Raw genomic sequence first — 15,881 nt, forward strand, 5'->3', positions numbered from 1 at the left:
TTTCCCCGTTTTTTGGCAATTAATGCCAAGAGGGAATATTAATTTGCATTTCAGTCGCGTTAATTTTCAAAAGTTTGATTCATTAAAGACAAAAATTGAAGAGCCCCAACGGGGGGATTTTGCATTGTAAGTCCCCTAGTGGTGGCTGCACGATAGCGAGCCGTCTGTGTACGAGGAGAAATTAAAAAAATAAAAAAATGTTTAAAAACTCCTCGAAACAGACGGCTGCCAGCTGTCTAGACATGACCAAGCCAGGCCACTCTCAGTTTCAATTCATGGTTTAATGAATTGAACTGTCTGTGAAGAAGATGCTCTTGTGAACTTGAAAATTAGGAAGTAATTTTGATCATGTTTTTCACTCACCTGGCACAAGTATTGAGCTCCTTCGCAGTGAGGAAGCCGAATGTTCTGTTGAGAAACTCGAGACATTCCGTCATAACCCACGAAGATGCATCCACGGTCATCTCCTCACCGGGATCACCGCCCTCATCACCGCTCCCCTCTGGCTCTGCCTCTGGCTCGGCTTCATGCCGAGTCTCGATCTCGTAATTTTCCTCTGTAACTTTTCCTGCTTGATTGTCCATTATTTCCACACTGGGAGTTTTAGTAGGACAAGCATGACAGGGTTCAAATTCTGCAGGCCTTCTTGTGTTCATTGGAGAGTATGATCCTGATCGTGATGTTGATAGCTGCCTGACCAGTCGCTGAGCGAGCTGAGGTATGCTCATGTTTACATGAGGTCGTCCTCGAGGACGTCTGTCCAGTAGTAAACAACAAAGAGCGCTGACCAAATTGTGATCAGCTGAACACACCCATCCTGGCCTGAAATAAGCCGATATTTTTATGGTGTCTCTGAGCTGAGGAAATTCAATAGGACGAAATACTAGTACGGTACCCGGGAAATCCCCATGCTTTGAAAGCCCACCACGATCATCAACAACAGAACAAAAAGAACTTTAAAAACGGGGAAACGATCATAGTATTTTCTTTAATATCTTAGGTAAAAAATTAACATATTTCGAAATTTTGAGGGGGTCTATTATGAGGAAATGTAAGAAAAGAAAGGGAAAAGGAAGAAATTTTATTTTCTAAATTATATTGTCAAAATCTTTCAGCTCGTCTTTCAGAAAATTAACTTCACATGAAGGGGTCATTTTTTTGGGCTCGCTTTCTACTTTTTAGAAATTTTGCTTCATACACCATGTTTAGCCCCTCCGAGTCGAATTGGCCCATTATGCCGCTGATCATGCGCCTTTTTTGTACTTATTTTTAATTCGATCCCCAAAAGATGAATTTGTTCCTTAAGGCCCCACTGCAAAGTATGGTTTCTGCCTCATGACATGCATGCTAGCTGATAGAGCTAAAGAAATCTGATATGATGAAATATAAAAGAATGTCATTTTAATATTTGTTCAGTGTGAAAATTAAAAAATTTATCATCATAAAAATATCAAATTTATTTGACGTGTTAACACTGTTCGGGGCATGCAGATCTAGTTTAACTTGGAGGGGGGGGGGGGGTGGAGGTGACTAACAGTATAGTTGGTTTTGCATGACCCAAGAGCCCAAGCTGGAACACTGGTCCTTGCATTGAGAGCTATATAGGCCGGCCGGGGCACAATGTTGTAACATTTAGATCCTCGGCGCGGGCGAGCGAAGCGCCTAGGCCCGCGCTGAGGGGGGGGGGGTGAGTTTTCAGGCCTATCCCCTGCACTATATATGTACATGGCCTTTGTAGGGACTTTGAATTGTGTAAAACTGGAGTATATTAATTGATTATATAGAATAATAATAATAAAAAAAATCCCTTGGAAATTATAGGCCTATAAGTTTTAATGCGAACGAAGGACTGTCGTCCGGGACTGTCATGAAAACTTGTAACAAAATATTCATTATACTGCGCAGCTAGAGCGATGAGCCTGTCAGAACAAGTGATTGATCGATATATGCTTATTGGCCGGTTTTCACATATTAAATTTTGTATTATATACACTTATAATTAAAACGTCCGAAGTCTTATCCATTGTCATTTCAGGAACACTTGAAATGTATGCTGCGAGGGCAGGGGCCGTTGAAGCGGAGGGGGGGCTGGGCTTCACCCCCCCCCCCCACTTATTTGTACAAAAACGTAAAAATGATCATAGGATTGTGATTTTTTGCATGGTCAGCCTCCCCACTTTTTGCTCAGCCCCCCCCCCACTTTGAAAACCGTTCCGTGGCCCCTGGAGGGGGGGGGGGGGAAGGGTCGCTGGGGTCGCTTCGCCGCCCCCCCCCCCCCCCCCCGCTGCCCGTGTTATTTGTTATCAATGACTCATTTACATATTCTATCGATTATTTCAGCTGCCAACTCATTTTTGCGAACGCAACAGCCGGATAGCAATACCATTTCCCTTAAACAGTTTGGACACATTTTATTCATTTTACGAGGAGCTTGTAAGTATTTGGTATGCATCGTTATTCATCAACACTAACAGTTCAATTATTTTTAGGTCGCTCAAGACAGTTATACAAAACCGAGATAGACGCGGCCGATCTATGTGTCATTGTGTTTTTACCAGTCCCATGTGCTAGAATTTATGTAAGCTCCCTGGGTTACATCTGTACTGTACTCTGTAGTGTGGTGGTCTGTGTTTGCGACTGTGTGGTCAGATAAATGTGTGTGTATTTGAGTTTTGTCAGACGTGTATCAATCAGATATGATTATTTACGTCTGGGACCGACCTTTAACGTCACCATCCGAAAGACGTGACCAGGGGCAGGGCTCGAACCTCTGGCTCTGCATCAATTTGTAACTTCCCCACATAATATTAATAATAAAGTTGGATATGAATTTATACTTTTTTCATTTAAAATATTCAATCAAATTAAATGAAATATGTATGAGACATTTGTTGGATATCACAAATGATGGAAAATACTTAGTTTTTAAGGCTAAGTCAAGGTCAAAGGTTAGCCAAGGCTAATTTTAATTTTAAGGCTAATTTTAAGGTCCACAAAACCGAGATAGACGCGGCCGATCAATGTGTCATTGTGTTTTTACCAGTCCCATGTGCTAGAATTTATGTAAGCTCCCTGGGTTACATCTGTACTGTACTCTGTAGTGTGGTGGTCTGTGTTTGCGACTGTGTGGTCAGATAAATGTGTGTGTATTTGAGTTTTGTCAGACGTGTATCAATCAGATATGATTATTTACGTCTGGGACCGACCTTTAACGTCACCATCCGAAAGACGTGACCAGGGGCAGGGCTCGAACCTCTGCATCAATTTGTAACTTCCCCACATAATAATAAAGTTGGATATGAATTTATACTTTTTTCATTTAAAATATTCAATCAAATTAAATGAAATATGTATGAGACAGTCAGACCGCAGGTCCCTATGCTAATGAGCAAAAAGGCCAGATTCATCCAAATCATCTCGTGGCTGAATCCTCCTCCTTGCAAAATCTCGTGATTCGTGAGATTGTCTTTCTCTAAGAATTTACCTGTTTTAATCTCAAGTTAAATGAAATATTATTGCACTATCAGATAGAGTAAAAGTTACTCTTTCATATTGGTCATTTATTTTGTGTACAATATTTTGTTAAATAAGTAAATTTCTGGCCCGAAAATGTGCCTCAAAACTGAATTTTCTTCCCCTGTTTTCTTTTGCAAATTGTGCAAAACTTTTTATTTTGAGCCTCAATAATATCTCTATCACCATAAAGCTGAATTTCTGTACTTTCTCACAATGCCACTCTTGATATGCGGCACCTTTTAATCGGGTCAAGATCACACTTTTCCCACCAAGGTACAAGACGAGATTTCTGAAATTTTGTACTTGCATGAAATCCAAAGTTCTGATTGGCAGGATAAGGATCACAGAACTGCAGGCGCGGGGTATTTGAGGAGATTACCACATGGGAAGTGCGACCTTCCCACGAACCCAGGCACTGGGACCGTTGGAATTTGCCATTGTGTGGTCTCTTTGACCAATCAGAGTGCAGTATTCTTGTTTTCAAACTGCTTTACATGTATGTACTTGGCAAATGAAAAGTGTGATCTTGACCCGATTAAACCAATTCTTATTTTAAAACCTATATCATTTCAAAGCATATATATTCAGCTTTATCATGATATAAAAATCATTTGGGCTCAAACAAAAATAAAGTGTGAAAATAGCAGCTTTTGTCAGGTGAAAATATGTATTTTGTAGCATATTTTAGATCAAAATTTTAACCTATATTACAAAATCTTTGAATAAATCAAAACACATGAACTGAAAGAATGATTCTTCCTCTTTACAATGGTACCAAATTCATGAAATTCGATGCACAATTAGAGCAGCAATGACCGAATGAAAAGAGGTGTTTTGGTCCGCATCAAGCTCATTAAATATGCAAAACATCTCAAGTCATGAATATCACTTGGATGAAAGAAGCCACTTTCTTCGGACCTGCAGTCTGACTGGAGACATTTGTTGGATATCACAAATGATGGAAAATACTTAGTTTTTAAGGCTAAGTCAAGGTCAAAGGTTAGCCAAGGCTAATTTTAAGGTTCACAAAATCAGAGATTTTTTATCAAAAAGTGTAACTATGATATTCTTCTCTCTTTACCTTTGAAACTTTATTCATCTTAGTTGTTTTCAAAGTCAGCACTACTACTAATAGTACTATTGCTATATTGAATTGTGCGGGTCTGAAAATGAGAATTAATTGTTGATATCCTCATCCAAGACAAATCATGTCTTGATAAGGTTGTCCTTATGTCTTGAGCTTTTTTTTTTACTTCACCAACTCCACTTTTGGGACCATGTAATAGGTAATTAAAGGTTAGAACATCTACTATTCTAACTCTGCAACAACTTAGTGAAGTCGCAAGTTTTTATTTATTTTTGTCTCACCTGCATAGCAGAGTGAGACTATAGGCGCCGCTTTTTCCGACGGCAGCGGCGACGGCGGCTTCAACACCAAATCTTAACCGAAGGTTAAGTTTTTGAAATGACAGTATAACTTAGAAAGTATATAGACCTAGTTCATGAAACTTGGCCATAAGGTTAATCAAGTATTACTAAACATCTTGCCTGAGTTTCAGGTCACATGACCGAGGTCAAAGGTCATTTAGGGTCAATGAACTTTGACCATGTTGGGGGAGTCAACATCAAAATCTTAACCTAAGATTAAGTTTTTGAAATGTCACCATAACTTAGAAAATATATGGACGTAGTTCATGAAACTTGGACATAAGGTTAATCAAGTATTACTGAACATCCTGCCAGAGTTTCAAGTCACATGACCAAGATCAAAGGTCATTTAAGGTCAATGAGCTTTGGCCAAGTTGGGGAAATTTGTTGAAATACCATCATAACTTTAAAAGTTTATGGATCTGATATATGAAACTTAGACATAAGAGTAATCAAGTATCACTGAACAGCCTGTGCGAGTTTTAGGTCACATGATTAAGGTCAAAGGTCATAATTTAAGTCAATGAACTTTGGCCAAGTTGGGGGTATTTGTTGAATTACCATCATAATTTTGAAAGTTTATGGATCTGATTCATGAAACTTGGACATAAGAGTAAACAAGTATCACTGAACTTCCTGTGCGAGTTCTAGGTAACATGACCAAGATCCAAGGTCATTTCAGGTCAATGAACTTTGGCCAAGTTGGGGTATTTGTTGAATTACCATCATAACTCTGTACTTAGTGTAAAGGTCTAGTTCATAAAACTTTGACATACGAGTAATCAAGTATCACTGAACATCTCATGCGAGTTTCAGGTCACATGACCAAAGGCAAAGGTCATTTAAGGTCATTGAACTGGCCATTTGGACGTAATTATTAGATTGCTGTCCTAACTTTCAAAGTTTATAGATATAGTTTATAAAATGTGGATATAGGGGTAATCAAGTATCACTGACAAGTCTTAGGTGGCATGATCATGGTCAAATGTCATTTATTGACAATGAACGTAGTATTGTATCATATGAATGGTGTTTTTTGTGAATAATCATTTTATAGTAATTTTCAAAGTCAGCACTGTTGCTGTATTGAATCGCGTGATGCAGGTGAGACTGCCAGAGGCGCTCCACTTGTTATTTTTTTATTCCGACCTGGATTTGAGGATGTCTGGGGAGGAAAACCTGTGGGTTAATTACGGTTATTGAATTAACCCTTTTCCAGGGCACGACAAACCCGCTTGCCCGGGGCAAGTGAAATTGACATGCGGGCAAGCATTTTTCAAAGTCAATTGCCCGATCGGGCAAGTGCTTGTTTTGAAAATGAAAAAGATAAATTGACAGTAAAGTTTAATAATTTTTTGATAAATTGCAATCATCGGCCAATTATCTCTCATACAATGTCATACCAGTCAAAAAACAGTGGAAACATGTCAAATCAGCGCCAATTTACCGACATTTTATCGCCAGCATTCCCGTTCGATGGGGGCTGCCATCTTACTTTCTAAACTACACTGTGCGCATGCGCTAGCAATCGACGAAGGAGCTAGCTGGGGAAACCCCTCTCTCGCGCCCTCTGAGCGCATGTTCTAATACATCGGCGCTACAGTACATGTACGGACGTACACGAGCGATCGCAAGCCAGTCGACTCTCGAGCTAGATCGCGCTGAACGCATGCAAGCTTCGGACTGACTCGGCCAGGACCAGGGTTAAAAAAACACCAAATATCATTAGGATTTTTGTTATATGATTGGATTGTTTTTATTTGCTTGAAGTTTGAACTTTTTCCTCTTTCTTTCTTTTTTATCCTTCCTTCTTGCCCTTTTTTGTTACATATCTATTCTTATTTCCTGATCCTTTCTCTCTGTTCATTTTCTTTCTTTCCTTCTTTCTCTTACTTGCCTTCTATATTACATTTCCTTTTTTTATTTCCTTCATTCCTTCTCCCTTCCATTTGTTTTTATTTTCGTTCTTTCTCTCCTTCCATTATTATTATTTTTTTTTTCATTCTGGCCTCCCTTCATTCTTTCCTCCCTCTCTTTCCTCCTTTCTTTCTTTCATTATTTATTTCATTTTGTCCTTATTCTTTTCCCTTATACTTTCTTTCCCTTTCTTCCTTCATTCCTTCCCTCCTTCCTTCCTTCCTTCTTGTTTTCTTCTTTCTTTGTTTCTTCCTTTCCAAGAATGAAGGAAAAATTTTCTTTCCTTCATTCTTTCTTTCCTACTCCCTTTTTCTTACTTTCTTTTTGTCTTTCTCTTCTTTATTTTGGCTTTCACACATTTATTCATCTTCCCTTCTTTTCTTTCTATATTCAATTCAAAGAATGACGGAAACTTTTTTATCTATTTTTATTCTCTCTCTCATCCTTCTTTTATTAGAACTTTCTTATATTTTTTATTATTTCCTTCATTTTCCCCTTCATTTTTTCTTTCTTTCTTCTCAATTTATCTCTTTTCTTTCTCTCCTTTATTCTTTCGTTCACCCTCCCTTCCAATTCTGTATATTTTTTTCACAAGTCTAACACTGTGTAGCCTTCTTTCTTGATCTTTTTTTTTGTCGATTGTCCTGTATTTCATAATTTTGTGAAATCTTGTCACCCTGGCCAGGACTCGGCTTCAACTTCAAAGTTCAAACCAAATAAACAATGAGTCGTCAGACTAAAATAGGCTACTTTTGTCGTCGTGATCGGAGACCAGAACAACTTGAACAAGAGTCAAGAAAAAGAAATGCCAAGGGCAGCGCCAGTAAATCAAGTTCAGCCAGGACAGAAAAGAATAGTTAAGAGCAAAAGAATTTTTGAAAAAAAATCGGGGAAGCAGTTTTTTCTATCGGGCAAGCAAATTTTTTTATCACTTGCCCGACAGGGCAAGTGATGATTTTTTTTGTAGAGGCCTGCCTTTTCCATACCCAGGCAGCCTCTCCAACTCTCATCTCTAGGTCTTATTTTCTTATATAGTGGAAAAATTGTAGTTGATTTTCTCTTTAATTTGTTTGTAACTCTGTACTCTCTATGTTTTGAAATGCCCAATAAAATAATAAGTTAATTAAGTGTGACTGCAGTGAGTGATCTGAAACACTCTTTTCTATTTTCTAAGCAGATGCTGATCATTGAAGAAAGGGAACACTATGTGGAAGACTTTGGTGGATATTTGCCTAACGGGTATTATAGCAACACTCCTAATACTCAACATAAATACGATGACAGTACTTGGGTAAGTTTTTTTTTAATGAACGATGGTGATGAAAGTGACGGTGATAACAATAGTAATAAGGATAATGGTAGGCCTAATGATAATTTGTACATGATGTAGATAATGGCAAGATGATTATAGTGATGATAATGGTATACATGTAGATTATCGATGACAATAATACTATTAATGATATAAAAATTATAGTTTTAGTGGATTCAGGATTTTTAAATATATGTGGATGTAGATAATGGCAAGATGATCATAGTCAAATAGTGATGATAATGGTATAGATTATTGATGACAATAATACTATTAATGATATCAAAAGTAATAGTTTTAGTGGATTTAGGGTTTTAAATATAGATGGGGCAGGGGGTGTAGAATCCCACTTTGAAAATATAGGGGCATAGATAAGTAGCTATATTAAAGAGGTACTCCAGGCAGAAATATAATTTGAACAGATAAAGAAATATCAGACAAACATAACTCTGAAAATTTCATCAAAATCGGATAACAAGTTATGACATTTTAAAGATTTCCATTATTTTGGTAAAATGTTCTATGCATGTCTTCATGAATATTCAATGAGCACACTGATGCAATATACATATCCCCACTTGTTCTTTTGTAATGGTATTAAACATGAAATTAAGTTTAATTCAAATTTTGTCCTCCAAGAATAAAAAAAAATGGATTGAAAACTGATTTAATGCATAAGATATTCATTACTGAAACTTATTTTATTATACTGGGAAAATATCATACACACATGTAAGGAAATATGATATTATAAGTACTGTATGATTTCATGTGATAACATAAGAAAAAAAAAAGAAAGAAAGTGGGGATGTGACTGTTGTGACATTATCACCCCACCAAATTCATGATGATATGCATATGAATGTTTTCACAAAATATTGGTAAATGTGAGAATTCAATAAGTTTGTCATCCGTCATCAGATTTTGATGACATTTTCAGCATTATGCTCAGTGAATTTTACTCTATTAAAAAAAAATATTATTTTCAGCCTGGAGTACCTCTTTAAAGGACAAGTCCACCCCAACAAAAGTTGATTCGAATAAAAAGAGAAAAATCCAACAAGCATAACACTGAAAATTTCATCAAAATCGGTTGAAAAATAATAAAGTTATGACAATTAAAAGTTTCGCTTAATTTCACAAAACAGTTATATTCACATCCTTGCCGGTATGCAAATGAGGAGACTGATGACATCACTCACTATTTCTATTGTGTTTTATCATATGAAATATGAAATATTCAAATTTTGTCCCTGTTGTCATGTGAAACAACTATTAATTCCTTCCTGAACATGTGCAATTGGCATTGTTTAATACTATGTGGTTCAATCAAGTTGGTCCTTATTGTCAAATCTGTAAAAAATGAAATATTGTATAATTCAAACAATAAAAAAAAGAAATAGTGAGTGAGGGACATCGACTGTCTCATTTGCATGTCACTGAGTTGTGCATATCACTGTTTTGTTAAAAATAAGCGAAACTTTAAAATGTCATAACTTTCTTATTTTACATCCGATTTTGATAATATTTTCAGCATAATGCTTGTTTGATTTTTCTCTATTTATTCAAATCAACATTATTCTGGGGTGGACTTGTCCTTTAATATTCTTGTTCATTGGGCAGTTCTCATAATAAAGAGGGGGCACATAGTGAAAACATCAGTATCAGAAAATTAATCATTGAGGAGAGAAAAATGATGGATAAAGTGGAGGAGGATAAAGATTCAAACACTAGAATATCATCATTCAGACATATACAAGATTTTGTCTGCAAAGAGGTAAAGTTTGTGGTCACTAAGTATAATGATTTTTCAATTTTCCAACGTATTATTTATTTGTTTACTTACTCACTCAGCAATCCATCCATCTGTCCGCCCGCCCGCCCGCCCCTCCGTCCATCCAAACCATCCCTCCTTCCACCCACCCATCCATCCATCAAAATATTGCCCAGCAATACAGGCTGAAGGGGTCAGTTTACAAATTGAAACAAAATATGATGATACAACAAAATAAAACACAAGTACAGTATGAATTGTATAAACAAAAATGAAACTCTACATGGATGATGTGTATTTCATGAAAGGAAAAGTAATGGAAAAGGAAATTCCTAGAAATTTTAATGATGATATTACTTTGTTTTTATCTTACCATCGTTAGTGCTCCAGTAGAAGATCGAGAGGAGAAGGGAGAGCAGGAGAATGAGAAGGTTGAATTCCAGAAGACAGATGAAGTAGGATCACCAACGTCGTGCTGGGAAACAGAAAATTTTACGTACATTGGATCCTGTGATCCATGCCACCTTTTAGCATCGGTATGTGGAAAAGAAAAAGTAAAAAGGAAACTAAACTTCTGGGGCCTGTTGCAGAAAGAGTTGCGTTTAAACGCAAGTCAAAATATCAAGCGCAAGTCCCGAATACGGGTGCTTCATTGGCTGAAAATCAAGTTGCGCAAGATTTTTTGAGTTGCGTTTGATCGCAACTCTTTCTGCAACGGGCCCCTGGGGGTGTAACTTTAAGAGATATGATTGATATTGACAGTTGATTTTAATTTTTTATACATGGTTTGTCCAGTTATGCTTAACTGTACTATTGATTGTATGGCTATCTATTATGTTACATGGCCCTGGTCCTGTTTCAGAAAAAAACTAATGATTTATTATTGAATCTTCAATGATTATGGTGACTTTGGGATTATGGTAACTACAATGGAAATTTTGATTTTGACCAGTTGGCTGTTGATCCACATTGAAAAAGTGTTCATAATTGTAAGTCTTTTATGGAATAGGCCCCTGGGTTTACACAAATATGTGAACGGGATGATCTGGGAAGTCAGAATTTAAAGATTTTGCCATTATGGTAAATGCAGTTGAAACCTTACTGCTGAATGCTGTTGCCATGGTAGTTATCATAAATTACAAAGTTACAATAACTGTAAATCCTTTAAAATGAGCCCCTGGGTCCATATTTGTCAGTGATGTTCTGGGATGTTAGAATTTAAAGATTTTGCCCACTACAATGGAAATTTTGATTTTGATTTGCCTTTGAGCCTGTTACCAAATATTTTATACAAAAATGGAAAAGTTACCATGATCATATCCTCTATGACACCGTTCTCACTACATTCTTAAAACTATTTTAGTGGAAACTAGTTTAAGTAATGAGAACGGTCGAAGCGGTCTTGGAAGCAATCTTCCAAACCAGTTGGAAAACCACCTTGCGATGTGGTTTTCAAGATCGCTTTGCCTCGTTAAAGTGGTTTTAGCGTAAGTAATTTTTAGCGTAAGTGAGGACACAACCGTTCTTCGAGAAGCGATCTTCGCACATTTTGAGCGCGCTACAATACCTACACTGCGGTTTTGAATTTTGCGCGGAACGTGTCACCCCTCTGAGAGTGTTTCCATAGCAACAAGATCGCTTTATGTGAAGTGATTTTGAAAAGCACTTTTGTGTGATCAAGTGCGAACGCTAGCAAACCGATCTTCCAAACTGGTTTCCTGGATCGGCTTTCAGTAAACTAGTTTTTGAAAGCGTAATGAGAATGGCCTCTATGAAATGAGGGTAATCGGTCTCTGGGTTTGTATGGGACAGGGATATTTTCGATGGAAACAGAATTAAAAAAAAAAAAAAAAAATCCTTACAGAATGTCGGAGAAAGTTAAAGAATAATGTCACTTCAACTGGAAAGTCATGGAAAAGGTTATCCTGTTGACTACTGAATTCTGTGATTCGCGTAGGCTTCGTACAGGGACCACTCAGTTCCAGTAGGCAATGGTCAAGCTATTTCAAAGTGCACTTGGTCCTGCCATGCATGCATTTGCACTTATTTTGGCTGTTTAACTATATCTAATTCAGCAAAATTCTCAAGTCTGCACAAGGTGACCTTCCGTATCAAGTTGAAGCAATTTCTCGGATCAAATTGTGCAAAATATGTGGACCTTAAATTTGTTTATTCAAAGTCAAACATGTCTGAAGTCAAAGAGATTTATGTGATCCCAATAGAGTAAACTCGGGTGGATGTCCATCATCTGTGATGGAGGATTCATGGAAAGTTACTTTGTCTTTTTTTGCTCAAAAGTCTTAGAAAAAGCAGGGGATTCAGAAAATATTTAAATGCAAAATAAAAGTATACTGAGGGAGTTGACTATGTGTCGAAAACTGGAGAAAAAGCTTGGAATTTGGAATTTTAATTGGCATGAGGAGAAAACTACAATTTCTTATAAGATGTTTAAAAAAAAGACATTCTGTAGATGCTGATTAGTGATTGGTCAAATGCCATCGCATGACTGGAACCACACTAACCTAAATTATGTTTACTTTATTTGACATCACCTTTGTATATGACAGAAGAACGTTATCACTCTCATCCTGTTAATGTTTATCTTGTGTTAATCTCATGAATTAATGTCGAGTATTTCTAGTACACTTGGCACAGTGCACCAAATTTTTCATTTTATGTCTTTTATGCACCGGTAATTTATCAATTTTATTATTCTCCTTACAGAAAGTATTTACAGACTCCTGTTCAGAGACAGGATTTCAGCAGTTAGTTCAATGTACAGAGTCAAATCAACAAGTTTATAAAAGGTGAGTCCCATATTTGACACATTCTTTTGTGATAACACATGAAACATCTTATTCTTATTATATTCGTTATAATGTGAAATGAATTTATTTCTCCTTGGATATGTGGGATATAACCTCTTGTAATTCATGAAGTTGTTTCCTTATTGTCAAATCTGCAAAAAGTGAAATATTGTATAATTCAAACAATCAAATGCAAAAGAAATAGTGAATGAGTGACATCATCGACCCATATCATTTGCACATTTTGTGAAAATTAATCAAAATTTTAAAATGTCATAACTTTCTTATTTACAAGCGATTTCAATAAAATTTTGAGGCTTAAATTTTGGTGTGATATTTTTCTTGTTTTTGGTACATACATTTTTTTTCTTTTTACTTAAATCAACTTTTGTTTGGTTGCCTTTTAAGGTGCATACCATTCAGATATGAATATTCATGCCTATTGTGTGATTTTATATACGGTTGATCTGTAATTTATTATTTTGTTCTGATTTCTTTCTTTATTTCATACAGTTGTCCCAGATCAAGGGAATTGATAGAAAAATCATTCTGGGTATTTGAAGGAGTGATGTTTTGTGTTGGATTATTTGCCTTTCTGGTTGTATACGTGAGACGAAGAAAGCTCAATCGCGAAGCAGCAGAACGAGTCAGAAAACAGATATCAAACTCAGCTTGAAGAGAGACTACTAATGACAGTTATAATATTTTGATTATGGACCAGGCCAATGAAAGGCATGCAATATTCGTCTGTGAGGTTTCATACCGTGTTAAAGATGAAACTGATGGTATACTACATGTATGAGGTCAATTGGAAGATACTACCCCTTAAATGAACTCACCATCAAATAGTCTGGATTGGATGCCGATCAGAATAATGGAGTTCGGCAATAAATATTGCGTTAAAGGAAAGTTCACCGACAAAAATGTTATTGTAAAAATAGCAGATAAAATTAATTAAAAATATTGGTAAAGTTTTGGGGAAATTTCATTAAACATTTTACAAAGTTCTAGAAGTTCATTTCTTTGATTTGTGTCCCATCATGTTCAAGCAGCTTCCCCATGCATCGTAAAAAAAAATCAATGAAATGTCATTTAAAAAAAAAAAGTTTTTTTATTGTACCTTCAATATATCAACAGACAAGTTTTTTTCACACCCGCTCCTGAAAGCAAAAAAAAGTCACTAAGAACTATTACAAAATTGAAATTCATGCATAATACATTGCATAACATATGGGGCATTTGCTCGTTTAAAAAACCAAAAAACAAACTCTAAAATGGATTTTCCTCAAACCATTACTAGCATTATTTTCTGTTACTTTTACAACAAAATTTTCTTCAGGGTGAACTAGAAGGATCTTGGATACATGTAGATGCCAAGCACTTTACAGCACACAGCAAACGGTCATTCAACAAAGTTTGCTTGAGCAGTAGTGTTCATACTGATCTTTTGATATGGGATAACTTCAGCAGTACTCACTTTTCACCAACAGGAATTTTCTTGATGATTTGGCTTTAGAAATGGAGAAAGAGAGAGAGAAATGGGGGGGGGGGGGCTGAGAATCAGGGTGACCAGACGCCCCGTATTTCCCGGGATCGTCCCGTATTTTGCTCCTTTGTCCCGGCGTCCTGACAAACCCTTCCCGGGATGCCTATTTGTCCCGTATTTCATAATATTGAACAAAATATACATAATTATAAAAGTGACGAATTTTCATCAAATAACCAACAGATGACGAAGCAGAGACAATATAATTTACTGTAAACTTTTGCAAGTTCTGCGGTGATTTTCTTGCTAACCCAATATAGTACATTGCAAATGAACTGGCCTCCTGCCTGCATGTGGCAGGCTACTAGCTAGGCATGTAGGATCGGAGCAGATTCTCAATGGTGCAAAAGATCTCACATGATAAACAGTTTTTCCACCAAAATAATCACAAAATCGGCGGGAAATTTTTATAATTACATTATGGATTCTCATATTACTGATTTGGAGATGTAACCGGAGGAACAAGTTATTGAGTTTTCATAACTAGATCTAGTTGTTTCATTTTGAGTCTTGTTCCTGGTCTTGTTGTGATCGATGCGAACTTGAAATGGGATGGGAGAGATGCCTGTATGATGCCGCAATGTTTCATCTAGTTTTTAAGTTTGACAATGTTTCACTTTGATATTTTATTCATTTTTATAACATTTTATTTTTTTTTAATATAAAAAATATATTAAAAAAAAGCAAATATCATGATTTTTGTTAGATAATTGGATTTTTTTTGTTTGCTTGAAGTTTGAACTTTTTTCTTTTTCTATCCTTCTTTCTTCATCCTTCTATCCTTCCTGCTTGCCCCTTTTTTGTTCCATCTATCTTTATTTCCTATCTTTCTTTCCTGATCCTTTCTCTCTCTCTCTGTTCATTTTCTTTCTTTCTCTTACTTTCCTACTTTTTCAAATTTCTTTTTTTATTTCCTTCACTCTTTCTTTCCTTAATATTTTCTTTGCTTCCTTCTCCCTCCCTCTCCTCTTTCTCTCCTCCCATTACTTTTTTTATTCTCTTTTTCCTTCATTCTTTCCCCCCTCTCCTTCCATTTCTTATTTTATATTTTCCTTCTAATTTTTTTTCCGTATTCCTTCTTTCCCTCCCTCCCTTCCTGTTTTTCTTCTTTCTTTCAAAGAATGAAGGAAACACTTTTCTTTCCTCCTTTTTTCTTACTTTCTTTTCCTTTCTCTCCTTTATTTCTTTCACATATTTATTCATCTTCCCTTCCTTTCTTTCTATATTCATTTCGAAGAATGACGGAAACCTTTTTTCTCTTTATTCTTTCTTTCATCCTTTTATTCTAACTTTGTTTATTTTTTCTTATTTTCTTCAATTTCCCCTTTTTCTCTCTCTCTTCTCAATTCATCTCTTTTCTTTCGTCTTCTTTCTCTCCTTCATTCTTTCGTTCACCCTCCCAATTCTACAGTTTTTTCACAAGTCCAACACCTTGTAGCCTTCTTTGTTGATATTTTTTTTTATTATTAAGACCTGGCTCGGTCGATCAGCTCGTGCAGCGTGCTTTGTCGATTGTCCCGTATTTCATTTTGTGAAATCTGGTCACCCTGCTGAGAATACAGATAAATTGAATGCAGATAC

General features: G+C 36.3%; 2 protein-coding genes across 4 annotated transcripts in view; one reads left to right on the plus strand and one right to left on the minus strand.

Annotated features, from left to right (window-relative positions):
- LOC129262427 (F-box only protein 22-like) overlaps window positions 1-842 on the minus strand; it is a 12,661-nt gene extending 11,819 nt beyond the window's left edge. Inside the window, exon 1 of the mRNA XM_054900543.2 lies at window positions 364-842. Within this exon, the coding sequence (XP_054756518.2) occupies window positions 364-728 (365 nt within the window). The 5' untranslated portion in view covers window positions 729-842. The remainder of the gene's footprint in view (window positions 1-363) is intronic.
- A 1,472-nt stretch (window positions 843-2,314) lies between these two features.
- LOC129262426 (protein JTB-like) lies at window positions 2,315-13,948 on the plus strand. 3 transcript variants are annotated; one of them, XM_064099827.1, is made up of 5 exons: window positions 2,315-2,444; window positions 8,039-8,152; window positions 10,330-10,483; window positions 12,672-12,754; window positions 13,268-13,747. In XM_064099827.1, exons 2-5 carry the CDS (start codon window positions 8,067-8,069, stop codon window positions 13,428-13,430), a joined length of 486 nt encoding a protein of 161 aa, XP_063955897.1. In that variant the 5' UTR covers window positions 2,315-2,444; window positions 8,039-8,066; the 3' UTR covers window positions 13,431-13,747. The 3 variants fall into 3 exon arrangements, with proteins under 3 accessions (XP_063955897.1, XP_054756517.1, XP_063955898.1); XM_054900542.2 differs by having other exon boundaries at window positions 2,318-2,433; window positions 13,268-13,948; XM_064099828.1 differs by having other exon boundaries at window positions 2,345-2,433; window positions 8,036-8,152.
- Window positions 13,949-15,881: the final 1,933 nt, after the last annotated feature.

Source organism: Lytechinus pictus, chromosome 5 (genome assembly GCF_037042905.1).
Source record: "Lytechinus pictus isolate F3 Inbred chromosome 5, Lp3.0, whole genome shotgun sequence".
Classification (NCBI taxonomy): Eukaryota; Metazoa; Echinodermata; class Echinoidea; order Temnopleuroida; family Toxopneustidae; genus Lytechinus; species Lytechinus pictus.

What these genes read in the sequence shown, in the direction of transcription:
- LOC129262426 (XM_064099827.1), top strand. Translation starts at nt 8,067, where the DNA reads ATGTGGAAGACTTTGGTGGATATTTGCCTAACGGGTATTATAGCAACA. An exon ending in AATACGATGACAGTACTTGG is followed by an intron (nt 8,153 to 10,329) that starts GTAAGTTTTTTT and finishes TACCATCGTTAG; the next exon opens with TGCTCCAGTAGAAGATCGAG. An exon ending in CATGCCACCTTTTAGCATCG is followed by an intron (nt 10,484 to 12,671) that starts GTATGTGGAAAA and finishes TTCTCCTTACAG; the next exon opens with AAAGTATTTACAGACTCCTG.